At 38.4% G+C, this 14,797-nt stretch overlaps 1 protein-coding gene across 2 annotated transcripts in view; it reads left to right on the top strand.

The window, feature by feature from the left end:
• The window catches only part of KATNIP (katanin interacting protein), a 59,862-nt gene that overhangs the window by 15,920 nt on the left and 29,145 nt on the right, over positions 1-14,797 (top strand). For both annotated transcript variants that reach the window (XM_074596741.1, XM_074596742.1), the window contains exons 9-13: positions 897-1,009; positions 1,447-1,561; positions 1,962-2,168; positions 4,835-4,975; positions 9,967-10,864. In XM_074596741.1, coding sequence (XP_074452842.1) covers positions 897-1,009; positions 1,447-1,561; positions 1,962-2,168; positions 4,835-4,975; positions 9,967-10,864 — 1,474 coding nt within the window. The remainder of the gene's footprint in view (positions 1-896; positions 1,010-1,446; positions 1,562-1,961; positions 2,169-4,834; positions 4,976-9,966; positions 10,865-14,797) is intronic.

Genomic DNA, 14,797 nt, shown 5'->3' with positions numbered 1-14,797 from the left:
AAAATAGACATAACTTTACCCTGACGCTTGAGGTGGAGTTTCAAAAACCCATTGTGAGTTCTCAGTCTTAAAGCTGACCTAAATGATCTTCCAAGTAATTTAATTTTGCAATTAAGGGATTGTGGAACTTGGCCTTTGATATTTAAATGTATAACAATGCAGAATTTTTAATACTGAAAAAGTAATTAACTTCTAAGCATTTTAAAGTTCTCTTTCTCTTCAAGAAGTATAGAAATGGAAGTGACCTAAGAACAGGACTGCCATTCCTCATCTAACTAGTTGCTCACTGTGCTGAGTATTCTGTCTCTGACAGAAGCTACCAACACATGTTTAAGAAAAATAACAAAGGGAGCAGGGTATACTTATAAAGTGGGGCACGGGAAGAGAAAGAGCCCAAAGCGTTGTAAGAACTGCAGGACTCTCACTCTGTTTTCTCTTAGATAGTCAGTCACTACTGATAGTTCTATACTTAAAACAATAAATCAAGTTTTTATTCTAATAAAACTGAGCTTTTTTGGGTTTAAAATCTTCACGATCCTTTTTAGGAGAAGGAGAAAGTCTACGCAGACTTAGTTGACTTTGGCCAATTCTGAGTCTTACCAAATGTATACAATGAGATTTCAGACACACATGTATATATTTTTAATAGTCATCAGAGAATGCTTTTATGTTACTCTTCTTCCACATAGAAGATCAAGCTCCAAGCTCAGCTTTTTCATTGCAAATCAAAACCAATTCTGTTAAATGGGCTTTACCTCAGTATGGAGTTACAGATCAGCTAAGGTTAGCTGAGACCAGAGCTGGGACCAAACTCTCATTTATTCCAGAGATGCAGACTGATACTCGTTATGTGGAGAACAATGTGAATGAAACATGTTCATCTTTTTCTTACTTAGAAGAAATTTTCTTTTTCATCTGTTGTTTCTGCAATGGCTGAACCTCCAGAAAAAAGCCAGGCAAAGACTGCAGTGACAAAAGTTGTTGAGAGAATTTGTCCTTCTGGAAGCAGGTATTTATATTTCCTTTAAGGCTAGCTTCCTTTTTTGAAGAGATATTTCCCAGTATACCACTAGGTGCAGTGTAATACCACTACACCTGATAACCTTTAGATACCTGAGATGTCATGCAAGTGGTAGCAAATGAGGGAGAGGGTTCCAGCCTCGGGCCAGTATCTGTGATTGGGGAACTGCCAACATTACCTACGTATTACTTTCTCAGACTGCCTCAGACCCAGCTGAGAGCTGGAGCCCAGGCTTTGAACCACACTTGGTGTGTCTAAGGTGGGATGCTGCAACAGTTGTCCTTCAGTGTGGGGGTACATGGGATTCTTCTGTGGGGTGTTGTGGGTACATCCTGTCATGTCTTCACCTTTGCACCAACAAAACTATTTCCTAAAAATACAAGAATTATGAGGAAGTAACAGATAAAAGAATATGTATGTTTCAGACAAGAGAAGAAACTTCTGAAAGTCCTTCCGGAGCCTGAGAGCCACACTGCCTGTGCTAATGACATATTCCTGTCTGATGGCAAATCTGAAGTAGATTCCACGTTGAGAGAGAAGGTTTGTGTATACATGCACCGTAACTGATACTGCCCAGTATTGCTGAAATCAGAGTACATTGAATAATCTGTATTCTACCGATTCTGCCCCATGTCAACTAATAAACCTAAGAGAAGAGAATTTATCACCGTTCCTTTGTTCATCAGAATGACAAACGAATCAAAGAACAGAGAGCTGTTTTCTTCTTAAGCTTTGTAAGAGGCTGATAAGTTATCTTCTCTTACCCTGCCATAATTTTATTAGTCAATGTGGGGCAGAATTCATGGAACCCAGAATGATTGAACGTCATCCAGATAGCCTTGAGTTTGCATGCTTTTTTGCTTCTCACTCGTCAGTATTTATTTTGTTCCACATTTTGTTCTTTTGTTGTTTGTTTATACCATATTTCATTTCAATCCAGATGACAACCAGTATGGAAGTACGTGATGCCATTTATGTGACTATGGAGCTTCTTTCTAACTGGGGAAATCCAGTAAATGTGGGCTTGAGCGAGGTGGAATTCTTTGATTTATGCAACGAAAAGATATTTGTTTCTCCTCATGATGTGGACATTCGAAATGCTGACAACCCAGGAGACTTGTGCTGCTTGGTCAATAAGAACTTAAATGTAAGACAACTTAGTCCTGGATGTGACAATTTCTCATTATAATAATTCTTTAATTCTTTAAGGTTTTTGTTTAGAAACATGATTGCATTTTAAACCTGACTTGTGTAACAACTATCGGATAATTCAAAAAAGGAGTATGTTATTTATTACTAAGAAATTCAGTTTTCCTGTCCAATATGTTGGTATTTGGTTATAATTTTGTTTTAAGACAGATTTTGATTAATTTGCCTCACAATTAACCGAGCAACTGGAAGGAGGCAGCTTTAACTCTGCCTTCTTCCATATTAACTCTGTGGTATTGTGTTGGATGGAAGAACAAATTCGGTTTTTTAAGTACTGTAATATGGTATCTGTAGAACAAGATTACAAAACTTTAAGGACACGGAATTTCACATTTTTACAGTATGTTTGCTGATAGACTTAAGTAATTCTTGTGATCTGAAGGTATGGGAGCTTCACTGCTAAGCTCTTCCAGGTGTTTAATATTAAACTTAAGTAAACTTAAAGAGAAAACATGCTTATTTTCTTCTGTCCCCTTGTTATCCTTTAACCTAGGGAAGGATCATGGAAGAATAAGAATGGGTAGCTAGGTAGTTTTGGACAAGGGATTAAGAAAAATGTGTGACAAGATAAAAGTATTTCATGTCTCCTTTGTGAGATAGTAAGACGAGGAGACATGAGGCACTAAAGACAGTGAAAAAAAGACAATAACTGATATGAAATCCTGATGCTTCTGAAGAGATCAGCAAATGCCCATCGCCCTTCGTACAGCCATCATTTCATTAGTGCTGCATGTTCCGTGTATGTCCTTTGTCTCCACAGGCCTTCAGAGCTAGGATTCTAGTAAAAATTACTCTCATTTTAGTGGAAGAGGATACTAAATGACTTAGTCTATTAAAAAATATAAATTGTAACTTATTTCATGCTAGTGATACTTTTCTGCTTGCCAGGTGAAGGAGAATAAGAAGAGGGCAGATATGCAGTATTTTGAAATGTAGCTGAAACTCAGTATGGACTGCTATTTCCAGACAAATATTTTTACTTGAAACATCTTTCTTACCATGTCCTGGAAGTGGTAGTTTGGGTGTCATAAATACCCATTCTCCTTTATAGGCCATGCTGTCTGGCAGATGACACTCAGCAGTAGTAGTAGTGACTCTCAGACTTTCCAGATAATTATAAATTAATGTAGTAATATATTCATTAATCCATTATAAACCTGTTATTCTCAGCATTTCTCATATATTTATATATCCCAAAATTCTTGAGTAATGAGGTTTTGTATTTCATTGATTAATATATTCCTTTGATTTGTGACACTGTAATCTCTCTTGAAGCTGCAAAGGGATTGCAGCAGAGAAGATGCAATCTGGAGAGGGAATATGGCCATAGAACATGATAACTGAACTGCAGGACTCCTTCAGAAGTCAAAGCAGCATTTCCAGTTTCTGTACGTTTCAGCTCGTACAGGAAAGCTTTGGGGTGTATTAGAAAAACCAACAAATTAATGAATCTCCAAGCAACTAATACTTTCAATAGAATGAAAGCTAACATAAAAATTTACTTTGTGGAAAACTCACTTTACTACGGTTAAAACACTTCTGTCTTTGATCATTTAGGTGTACATTTGTCTTTGAGACCAGACATACTCTTACTGAAGATCAGGGATTTTTTATATTTATTAATGTTACACTGTAAAAGAAGAAAATGCCTGGCAGAACATCAGGTGCTCTCACCGAAGGAAATAGTGCCTGATGGGATATAATCCTTAATAAGACATAGATTTGGCATGTAATTGAAATTGTTTTCTGTAAGCCTTTTTGATTCTGGGATGCATATATAGGTCTTTTAAACGTCAGAATAACAAGGACAGGGAACTCTAATTTTAGAAATATCTTACAAAGGCATTTCTTCACAATGGTGAGCCCTCAGACCCACGTCATTCCTCTTCACAGTGCTCAAGCCTTCCTTTTCCTCCATTTCTGAATGCGCAGAGGTAACAGTTCTGAACAGTGTCCAGAATTAGGCATTCTTTGGTAGTTTAAAATGTCTTGATTGTCAGTTGTCTGTAAAATTCATGTGGGGAGTTTCTGTGATATCTTAGAAAATTTCTCATAGAATTTCAAGCTGGGAGTCCTATATGTAGCTCTAAGGAATAGATCTGTAAGTGAAATTAGTTGCCTGCAAAGCCTGATTAAAATAGAGGCAGTGGAATAAAATTCTATAAGATTCCCCTCTTTAGAGGGCAAAACAGAAGCGTAAGCACTTTAAGAAATCGTAAAATGATTATACAGTGTCTGTTGTGCTCAGTGATCCCCTCTAGTGCCTGCAAAGCTGATTAGTTTGATTAAAATAAACTGGGCTTGCTTTGACCCTGCCGTTACAAAGCATGGCAGACTGCCTGTCATTTGTGAGCGTGCAGATGTCTTACTGGGACAGCAAGCAGCTGACCTTTATCTAACTGTCAGGTTGTTAAGAGCAGGCAGGAGGGTCGGATTTACTGTTTGTGGAAATGAGGTTAAGGTTTTGCTCTTCACGTAGTAGATTTTAGTAAATGGTTACTTTTGTAATCGATGTATATTCTTCTGTGGGGTGGTGAGTTAATTAAAATGTGCCACTTTAGGAGAAAGAGCATTAGTGACAGTCTGCTTTGTACGTGTTTTTAGACCACGAAGGAAAGCTTCCTTTGGATGTGCCCTTTCCATCCGCCCGTCCAACTTTACTTTGTTATCCGCAATCCCACCCGGTCACGTGACTTTGGTATATCCAAGATCAAGATTTGGAATTACAACACAACAACTCCCCGTGTAAGTAGTTTTTTCTCAACTCCTCTGTGTGTGTGCTTTACTTTGCCTAGGGAAACGCGGTTTGATCTGCTTTCCAAAAGTATGAAATCAAAGTAATACCATTTTCTCTAATAAAATATGGAGCTAGAAGGGGTCCATGTCTACTGTGGAATTAGCTTTTGTCTTAATTGTAAGTGGTAGCCATGTAAGTGTTAATGTTTTCAAAGGCACAATTAACATTTTCTTTCAAAGCTAATAACAATCTCGAAAGACGTAATAAAAGGCTTGCACGTTCTGTCACTTAATCCTTTACTGTAGTGAGAAATAAAGATACAAAGGTAAGTACATCTTAATATTCAGGACTTTCAGTTGTTCTATCACAGTATAAATAAATATGTGTTTAAATATGTGTTTTCTCATGTATATAGGTATAAGTAGGCTGACTGTTGCTCGATTTGGCTTTGTCACTTTAATTAAAAAGTATACTAACTGTGTTCATAACAAAACAAGTAATCTAGTGTTACGTGAGAGACATATCATGGCAGATGGTCTCTTGTTTGTCTTGTTTGAATGTCACCATGGAAATTATTCTTGTTTGTACACTGCAATGTTAAGAAAAAAATCCCAGGTACTGGATCAAAGAAGATTTGCTGTCCTGGATTATAAATAAGAGGCTTTATTCCTCTGGTTTTGCTCTCATCCATGTTCTTGTATAAGCACATATGGTAATTTATACATATGGAAATAGCCGTGGAAGGGACAACATCAACAAATTTAATATAACATGACTTATATTTATTTTCCAGAATGTTAATAGCTTTTTCTATTAAAATGTGGGCTACAGAATGTTCCATCATCATTAGAAAGTGCAAAAGGGACTGCTGGTTTTGGAGGTAATAGTATGATTTGTTACCAAGTCTATTGAATATAATGCAGGAAATACACATAAATGTATTTCTGTGTTTCAAGGCACTAGTTTTTTAATAAACCACTATGAGGCAAGCTGTAAAATCCATTAGGAGTGTAATCCCATGGATTTAGGTGGCAGTGCAGCCATCTACGCTGACTAAAGAAATGTCTCATTATCCTTAAGATGAAAGAATAATACAAAGCAGTTCTGCCTAATTCTGTAATTTGTCACAAAGAAGTTTTGTCTGAGAAGTATAAAACCCCAAAATACAATTCGCTAACAATTTTGTTGTAGTGTAAATTCAGAGCTAGTTTGTAGTGTTGTTTTTTGGTAATCATTCTAACCTCCTTCCTTCCCTCAAAAACCACGTAAGTGAGAGATGCCCTAGTACTTCTTCAAAAACCAGACCAAAAAAATGAATTCAGGCAAATACTTCTGGATTGTTGAAAACGTTCAGGTTTTAGAACTCGAGTCTGGAAGTAGAGAAAATATGTCTGAAGGAAGCTATAAAAGTCAGATTACATCATTGTCATAGATTCCTTGAGTCAGTGTATTGCAAGGAAGGTCTCAGAGAACGCTTCATCTTGGCTTTATTTATTTCAGATGAGCTCTGCGAAAAAGGAGGTCGGTTTTGGTCTGCAAGAACAGATAAAGTATACGTGAGGGCACCCAGTTCTTTTCAAGTCCGTCTGAAATATTCAGGCATTTTGTAAATAATTGCTACAGCCTTGAAATTGCATCGTTACTTGATGCTATTAGAACTCTTTTCATAAGATCCAGTCTTGTATGTCTTCATAAATCTGTGAATGGATTTAATACTTAAAAGCATTAATGTCTTAGTTGCCCTCCAACTGGATCATTTTCTCCTTTGAGTGATGTCCCATATGCGTGTTCCTCCTGTGTGTATACTCATGTCCACTCTTTTGAGTTGGAGATGTTTTTCAGTGCGGGACTACCACTGGGGTACATTATCTGTAAGGGTGTAGCAGCTTTTTTCCAGCAGATTTAGGTTTATAGAAGAATTTGGTTCTTTTAGTTCTTGACTTCTTTTCTGTTGTTCCTTCTTTTTCACTCTTCTGTGAGAAGTCAGGCAGAGGCAACTTCAATTACTCTGTCCGGGTGTAATTTGCAGAAAAGTGCCTCTGGTTTTAAGCTTTTTCCTTTGTGCACAAATGTCACTGAAATGGCCAGAAATACCATTCCTGTTTCGTTATTGGAAGGCACTATCCCGGCAGGTACTCTGGGAGGGCTGAAGAGCCAAGCTGGGAAGGAACATCAAGAGAAACCATAGAACTTTTTCCAAAAATGTTTCATTTTTTTTTCTCTGAGGTTGATTATACCTACATGCTTGCTCTGAGAGATTGTGCTATTCTAATTACTCCTCTGGGAGGAAAAAAACCTGCCTTGGGTGAGGTATTGAGTGTTTGTCTACAGAGTGGCTTCTTGATGGAATTACTCATGAGGAAGGCATTTCTTCATCCTCCTCCTAGAGGAGAGTTAAGCAGTGGTGCTAGGAGAAGCTAACCATTCTGTTGATCTTTCCCACCACATCTGATTGCTAAGCAACTTGAAGTTCAGAAGCAGGGTGGGAGGGAATGAAAAAGAGCAGTTCATAGATCATAGAATGGTTTGGGTTGGAAGGAACTTTAAAGATCACCTCGTTCCACCCTTCTGCCCTGGGCAGGGACACGTCCCACCAGACCAGGTTGCTCCAAGCCCCGTCCGACCTGGCCTTGAACACCTCCAGGGATGGGGCAGCCACAGCTTCTCTGGGCAACCTGGGCCAAGGGCTCAGCACCCTCAGAGTGAAAAAATTCTTCCTGAAGTTCTTAGTCTTGTGTCTGCACATGTTTGGTTTTGGAGTCCCTGATATCTCTCATATTTTTCCTGCCTGAGCCTCAGTCTGCTTAGAATTTTAGTGCAATAGATTTTCATTAGCTCCTTTACTGGTTCTTCGTGCATAGATGGTTCTTCTGTGCTATCAGCTGTCATTAATGCCTGCCCCAGTTCACTCTGTCGCTATTGTTTAGAAATATCTGTAGCTTTGTTTGGTTCATATTGATACAGTCCAGGTGCCACTTTTGGGTGAGCCTTCCTATGATACCTATCCCAGACACTCCAGAACTTCAGAGAAAGGAAGTAATTTCCCACTGACTGGAATAATAATTTTGAAGTGACTGACCCTTTTTTCTTTCAGGGAGAACAAGCTTCACCATCTCACTCTGTAATGTTTTCTCAGTCTACCTTGTCCTCCTCCAATACTGGTGGGTGGAGTGGGATTCATTTAAAAACATTTTGTTCTTAAGAGGTTGGCGATTTTGATTTAAAAAGATGAAATTGAGAAATACTTTTCAAAATATACATGTGTATATTTCTGTGGTTTCATGCAGTTTATATCTGTTCCCAGGTAAAAACACAGAACTAAGGTTTGAGTATTCATAACAGTAGTAAAGGCTAGGATATTCTGTAGAAATGTTGCCGTTTTCCCAAATTCAACTGTGAATATCCACTATCTCTAGCATTTAAGGGAGACATTAACAGTCCAGACATACCAAGATTCAAAAAGTAACATTACTTGGGCATCCTTGCTCTTCTTGAGCAAGACTTGGGTCTTCCCCATCATAACTTCAGGCAAAAGCCATGTAGTTAGTTTTTAATATATATAATTATTAAAGTGTTTTGATCCCCAGTTAGCTTAATCTAGCAGTGTCCTTGTTCAAGGGGAAAAAAAATCTCATGTTTTATGGCCAAATGCATCAGTACAGACATATAATGCTTTATGATACTCTAGGAGTAACACAGGCAGCCATGACATAATGGCCAATTAAACTGGGTTTACAGCTGTTCTCTGAGAAGCTAGTGAAGGTTATCTTTTTGTATCAGGAATGTGTCTCGCATTCCTACACCTACTCCCCTCCCTCAATTCTAGCCCACATCTTCTGTTGTAGGTCTATGTTACGTTTTTTGCCTCACACATGTTATTATTTGAAAAGCAGTAGAATGGAATTATAAAGACTTGTAAGCTGTAAAGAGTGCATGCAGGAGTGAAGAACCGGAGACACTTGTACTTGAAGGTGACGGAGTAACTGGTTTAGGCTAGGAGCGGAGGAAAATTTAAATCAGTATTCAAGGAGAACTGACATCCAGGAGATAAGCAAGAGGGATGAAACTGAAACTTCTTACTTTTCATGAAAAGCTTCTCAGTTTCTGTGAAAATAAGGAAAGAACAGAGTGTCTTTAAAGACTCCACGTGATGGACAGGTTACTGAAATTTCGAGGGCAGTCAGGATTTTGTCTCATCTTCTGTATTTTCATTGGAGATACCAGCCTTTTTGTCAAGAGGGTAGAAAAGTTAGATGGAAATGATAAAGAGCATAGAAAGAACATTAGTTCTGACTTCAATGGAATGAAAAAAACAGGTTTCAGTGGGTACCACAGAAAGGGAGAACATAGAGATAAAGTTGTGAGTGACAGAGCTGTGTCTGAGATAAAGGCCTTCTATTTAAAAGGCTAATTAAGTGGTGGAATAAGCCATCAAGACAGATCACTTGAAAATTGTTAAAACCAGTTTTCTTCACAATGGTATAGGATATTTTACTTTCTTCGGTGGAAAGAGATGGACCAGATGATTTTTCTTCTGTCCTTTACAGCCCTGTATTTCTATAATTCTTTATAACTCTTTTTAACTCTAGCGGCTTTGATCTGGGTCATTGTTCGCTGTGGAACATGTCATGAAAGTGGTGAATCTTAAAGATGCTGAAGTAAAATGTGCCTCTGTAATTTATATCCTGATCAAATGTAATTATACTTAATCTAGGCTTCTTTACTCAAGCTTTTCTAAATATTTAAGCCTTGTCAGCCAGACTGGTTCATAGCAGTTTCTACCAGGGTTTTTAGTCCTCTTAAATAAAGCCTTAACTATTCCACAGTATTTTTCGGTTTTTGAGCTTTTTATAAAAAGTAGTCAAAGCATGTTACTGGTACGGGGGTCTAATAATTTTCATCTGTTTATTGATTAAGTGTTCAAATGTCAGAGTTCCAGAACAGTGATATCTAATACTTGAACAGTTTAAATGAAATCTTAATACTTTCATTTTTGTAGGACCTTAATGTTGGAGCAAAGAAGGTGAAGTTATATGTTGATGAGAACCTTGTATTTGATGGCGAATTAGAGAGAGCCTCTGGAGATCCCCTCGTTGACCGTAGCACTACAATCGACCTTACAGATCACAAGCAAGATACCTCTGCATATTCGTCAAATGAAAGGAAAGAAGTAAATGCACCTGCAGTCACAGAGAAGAAAGCAGACCTACATTTTAAATGCTTACAGTCAAATGGTACTTCACCAAACTGGAAATCTCTGCCAGAAGAAAATCTTCTTGAGCATAAGATGAACTCAGTCAGCTTTACAAAGAAAAACGTGTCTGAGTTAGAGGATGATCCAAAAGTGTTACCATCTCAGATTGGTATAAAAGATGCCAAAGAGAATGCAACAGTACAGGCAGTCACAGAGCATGTTCAATCTGACGATGAACTTATTTTGAGCGAGCAAATGGAAAAGCTGACAGGAAGAAAATTGTCTGATTCTACAGGTGCAATTCCTTCTTGGTTACAGTCATCTTCCCAAGTAGCAGAGACTAATGAAGTTACTTCCAGTAAGCGGAAGCCTCCCTGGCTTGCTACAGAACATTCTTTAGGCTTGAGATTTCAAACACAGTCTGATGGAATCATGAAAAACTTTTCAGATCTGACTAATGAGGATGTCAAATGTCAGAGAAATGAACTGGGAAGATCCAGTAGTAGAAATGCAAATGGGGAGGAGAGATCACAGTTGCTAACCAGAAAGGATGGTGATATGGGCTTTGACATTTCAGAGCAACTTTCTAACAAAAATTGCTGCAGTTTACAGTACCCTACAAGCGGAAGGAGGAGTGTCAGATGCATAAAAAAGGCAGGATTAAACACTATAAATCTTGGAGGAGATGATTCTGCTGTCAAAGGTAAGAGCTCACAATAGCAACCTTAGTGCAACTGCTGAAATGTTCTCCATTTTTCAGATGCGCAGAATCATTTGGGGGGAAGGGATCTCTTGAGACTTCTGGAGGTATAGACAGGGAGATTTTACTATTTGCAGTATTCAGTTTTTCTGCTTCACACTGTAACAACGCTCAGAGTCTCTCTTCTTGTCCTACAACTGATGTGAAATGCTCTTTTTCTGAAAAACGTACATTCTGAGTTAGTGTTTTCAAATTTATTTGGAAAAAATTGAAGACTAAATTTCAGTAATACATATTCTAAAAATTAACAGTCCTGAAGACAGCAAATGTTTGCTAATATCAATGAAAATCTGCAAAAAGATAAAGAAGGGTGTGACCTCAAGGTAGCGAGTAAATTTACAGCGTTTATTTATGTAGTAGGTTCATGTCTTTCTCAGTGAGAATATATACTGAATATATTTATTCAGAGCAAATGGAAAACTGCCCTTATTTTCCCTTCTCTGCTTATGACATATACCTCTTTCAAACATCTCCCTCGGACATCTCTGCTTATTTATGAAGTTTTCTAGTAAATTGAGCTGTTATGTGCTCCATGCTTTTGATTATCCTCGTCATCCTTCTCCAAACCTTTTTTTAGTTCTCCTGGATCCTATTGGAGGTGGAGGATCCAGATTTGTGTGGTTGTGTTCTGCCTCTGGCCATAGCCAGCAGTGTGTCCCCAGGGAAGACTATGAGAACTGGGCAAGTTCTGAGGCTCCTGCGCTCTCCCAGCCTCTGGCAATCTACGGCTAAGAAATTTTCTGGGCGTGGGGTAATATTTTTATGCTTAACAGCTGTAAATAACACAAGAATACAATTTCTTACCCAGATGATCTACTTTGTCTCGCTTTTAACCAACTTTTTTTGGATTTCCATTGCTGAGGCTATATTTTTAATCTCCCCTTTTCATTTTCAAGCCATATATCACTCTGACTCTTGTTTTGGACCCTTCATACCCTTCTTTGGCATTCTGTGATTCTTCATCGTTCAATGACTTGTCTCAAATGAAGAGAGCCTGCCAGAATAAGGACAACAGGGCCCAGAGGGTTGGAAGAAGGGGTTACAAAAATACAAATTGCAATTTTGGGAGTGATTTAGCATCAGAATAATTTACATGAAAGTGTAGCTTGCTGTACATCGTATTTGGATGTGGTGTTTACATTAAAGTGATGGTCATAAGGGGCAGGAAATATGCCTAAATGCAGGAAAGCCAGTTCAAATTCTACAGCAGGTGCTGCCTGATTTTTCTGGACACAGGTGAGGAAAATGCTTCTTTCTAAACTTGGAAGGTCTGAATTTTTCCTTCTCTCCCCCTCTGCGGAGAAAACAGCAATTTTATAAGTATATTTGAAATTATACCTCAAAGAAGAAAAAAGTACGAAAAGTAGTTGGAATAACTGCCATCTTCCCTTCACCCACCCACTCACCACAGCCCGTTTACTGTTTCACACATTTTACACTATCTCTGTTAGATTAAAAACTTGTCAACATTATGGAAACTGTAAATAAATCCCACCTTAGTAATTTCTGTTCAGTTGTAAAAATGGTAACAATTTAGGAGTTTTAATGTAAACTGTAAGATGAGGGTTATCATGATTCTAACTATAATGTCTTCTAATTTTGCTCAGAGCAGGTTTTGTCATCTGGTGCTTGAAACTCCCAATATGTGTTTGTCCTTGGGAAAATTGTATGCCATCCAGCCGCTTTGCTTTTCTCTGTGCTGTACTGTGCGGGCTAAAGCCATCTTCAAAGTGGAGCTGAGTGAGCATTAACAACAGGGAAACAGTTTTAAGTGTTTCCCAAAAAGTGGGGAATTTTAATTGGTACGGGGCTAGGGGAACAGCAGTTTCCCAGTAGCAGTATGTGACAAAGGGGAGGCTGCACAAGCTCATACACAATGTCACAGCACGCCTTTGGTCACTAAATCAAGAATAACGAGAACAACGGAAATTAGAAATGGCACATACGTGCATACTTGGCTCGAGTTAATGTTGCTATAAAAACATACAATTTTTCTTTGATAACTGATTTAATGTGCAAAGGAAAAGATGGAAGTGTACTGATAAGATTGGCAAATAGCATATAATTTGGGATATTATGAGTTAAGATTAAAGAACTGCACGGAAAGATGAACTTGAGGACTGGAGTAATAGCGATGGAATGCAATTCAGTAGTACTGCTTGCAGGGTCATTTGGGGACTAATAACAAAAAATTAAGTTGTAAGCTGAGTAATCATCAATTGCAAATGACCGAGGAAGAGAAGGATCTTAGTTGAGTAGTTGCTAACAGATTAACTAAGAAATGCTGGTGTGATGCAGGCGTGATTACAGCAATGCACTCCGAGGATGTATCAGCAGAGGCATTTCAGTTCGTTAGGGAAATGTTAATATCTCAACACAGGCACTCGTGAGACATCAGTTGGAAAACTGCGGTTCTGATCATCCACTTTCAGGAAAGCTGATTACAAAGCGGAACAGATACAGCAGAGAGCTTTTAGAATGATTTGGGAAATGAAACGTGATTGCAGCATGGAAATATGGTTGCTATTTATAACTGCAGGGAGTAAAAATGAGATTAACACAACAGAGGGAGAAGAAAGGTGGGGTTTTTTTCAAGCTAGTGTTGCCCCAAAGTGCCATTTACTAAAGTTTTGAGAGGAATTGTATGGGGTGTGTTGCCATCAGAAGTCAGACAAGGGACTTGGTGATTCAAGACACCCCTCCTAAACCCGCAGGGGAGATGCATGTTTGAGGTGTCATTATTTCTGGACTCTGGGATGGCGTCCATCATACAATCCTCTTGGACATGCAGAAGGCTGGGAATGCATCTGTAACATCTGAAAGTGGGATACACTTTATCTACATGCAGAGTTTATTGTTCACATGGCTCCAACAAAAATAATAAATTTTAGATTTAAAAAAAAAAAAAGCCAAACCCTGTAAGCTTGCAGCTGTTGACCTCTGCTTTTGGCCTATTCTCGGCTCTTTCAGAGCTCCACTTCTCCTGTTGTCACTCCTTAACGTAGCTAACAAACCTGTTAACCTCACAGTGAAATCCCTCCTGTTGAGCTGCTGTAGAAGTGCTTCAGAGTTGTAATCTCTGTACTGCTTGAAGTACTTCACATTAAAAAAAAAACAAAAAAAACCAAAACAAACCTCCAAAACAAGGAAAGCCGATGTCAAATACCCTTCTGTTCATGCTCATCCTGAAATTTTCAAGCTTTGACATTTTAAAGTGGTAAATATATATAAAGTATCGTCTTCAAGTAAATTCTGAGGCTCTGTGAAGGACTGTTTGGGATCACCCACCCCATGATTATCCATATGGACAATGGTTTGAACAAGAAAGTGACTTCCAAATGACTGATGTTCTCTGAAATAGGTGCCTTTGCTTCCTCTCTGTGTTTCCCTTGTGGGGTGGGGAGGAGTGGCCGAGTTGGTCTCCAGTCTTTCATTCTGGAAGAAAAACCCTCTTCCGGGTAGTTTCCCATCTGCTTTAAAATTCTTCTTTTTATCTCGCTTGTCCCTGGCGTAAATGATTATTGGCCATAGATAAATTAGGAACATTGCCTCTTTCCCAGTGTTTCCAAAAAACAAAGTTAAAAGTTAGTCTTGAGCAGTCTTTTGGGAAAACATTATTTTGCATTTTACTACAATTGGCATTTATTCTTGAGAACCATTTGTTTTAGTATCCACTCAAGGCCGTTGTACAGAAGTAGAATCTAGCCCCTGGGCCTGTAATTGTTTAGCACTCCGCTTGCTTTTCTTCATTTATTTGAAGAAAATACATAAGTGACAGCTTTATTGAAAATCTTTGTTATTATCTGCTGTTAATTGTTTTGAGATGGAAATGAAGCAGCTCCTCGGTGCAGTCACAGGAGAGCAGGCTTTGCCCCC

The sequence above is a fragment of the Larus michahellis genome, chromosome 8 (assembly GCF_964199755.1).
Source record: "Larus michahellis chromosome 8, bLarMic1.1, whole genome shotgun sequence".
Classification (NCBI taxonomy): Eukaryota; Metazoa; Chordata; class Aves; order Charadriiformes; family Laridae; genus Larus; species Larus michahellis.
The sequence above is the reverse complement of the archived record's forward strand: the minus strand, read 5'-3'. Positions and strand labels throughout refer to the sequence as shown.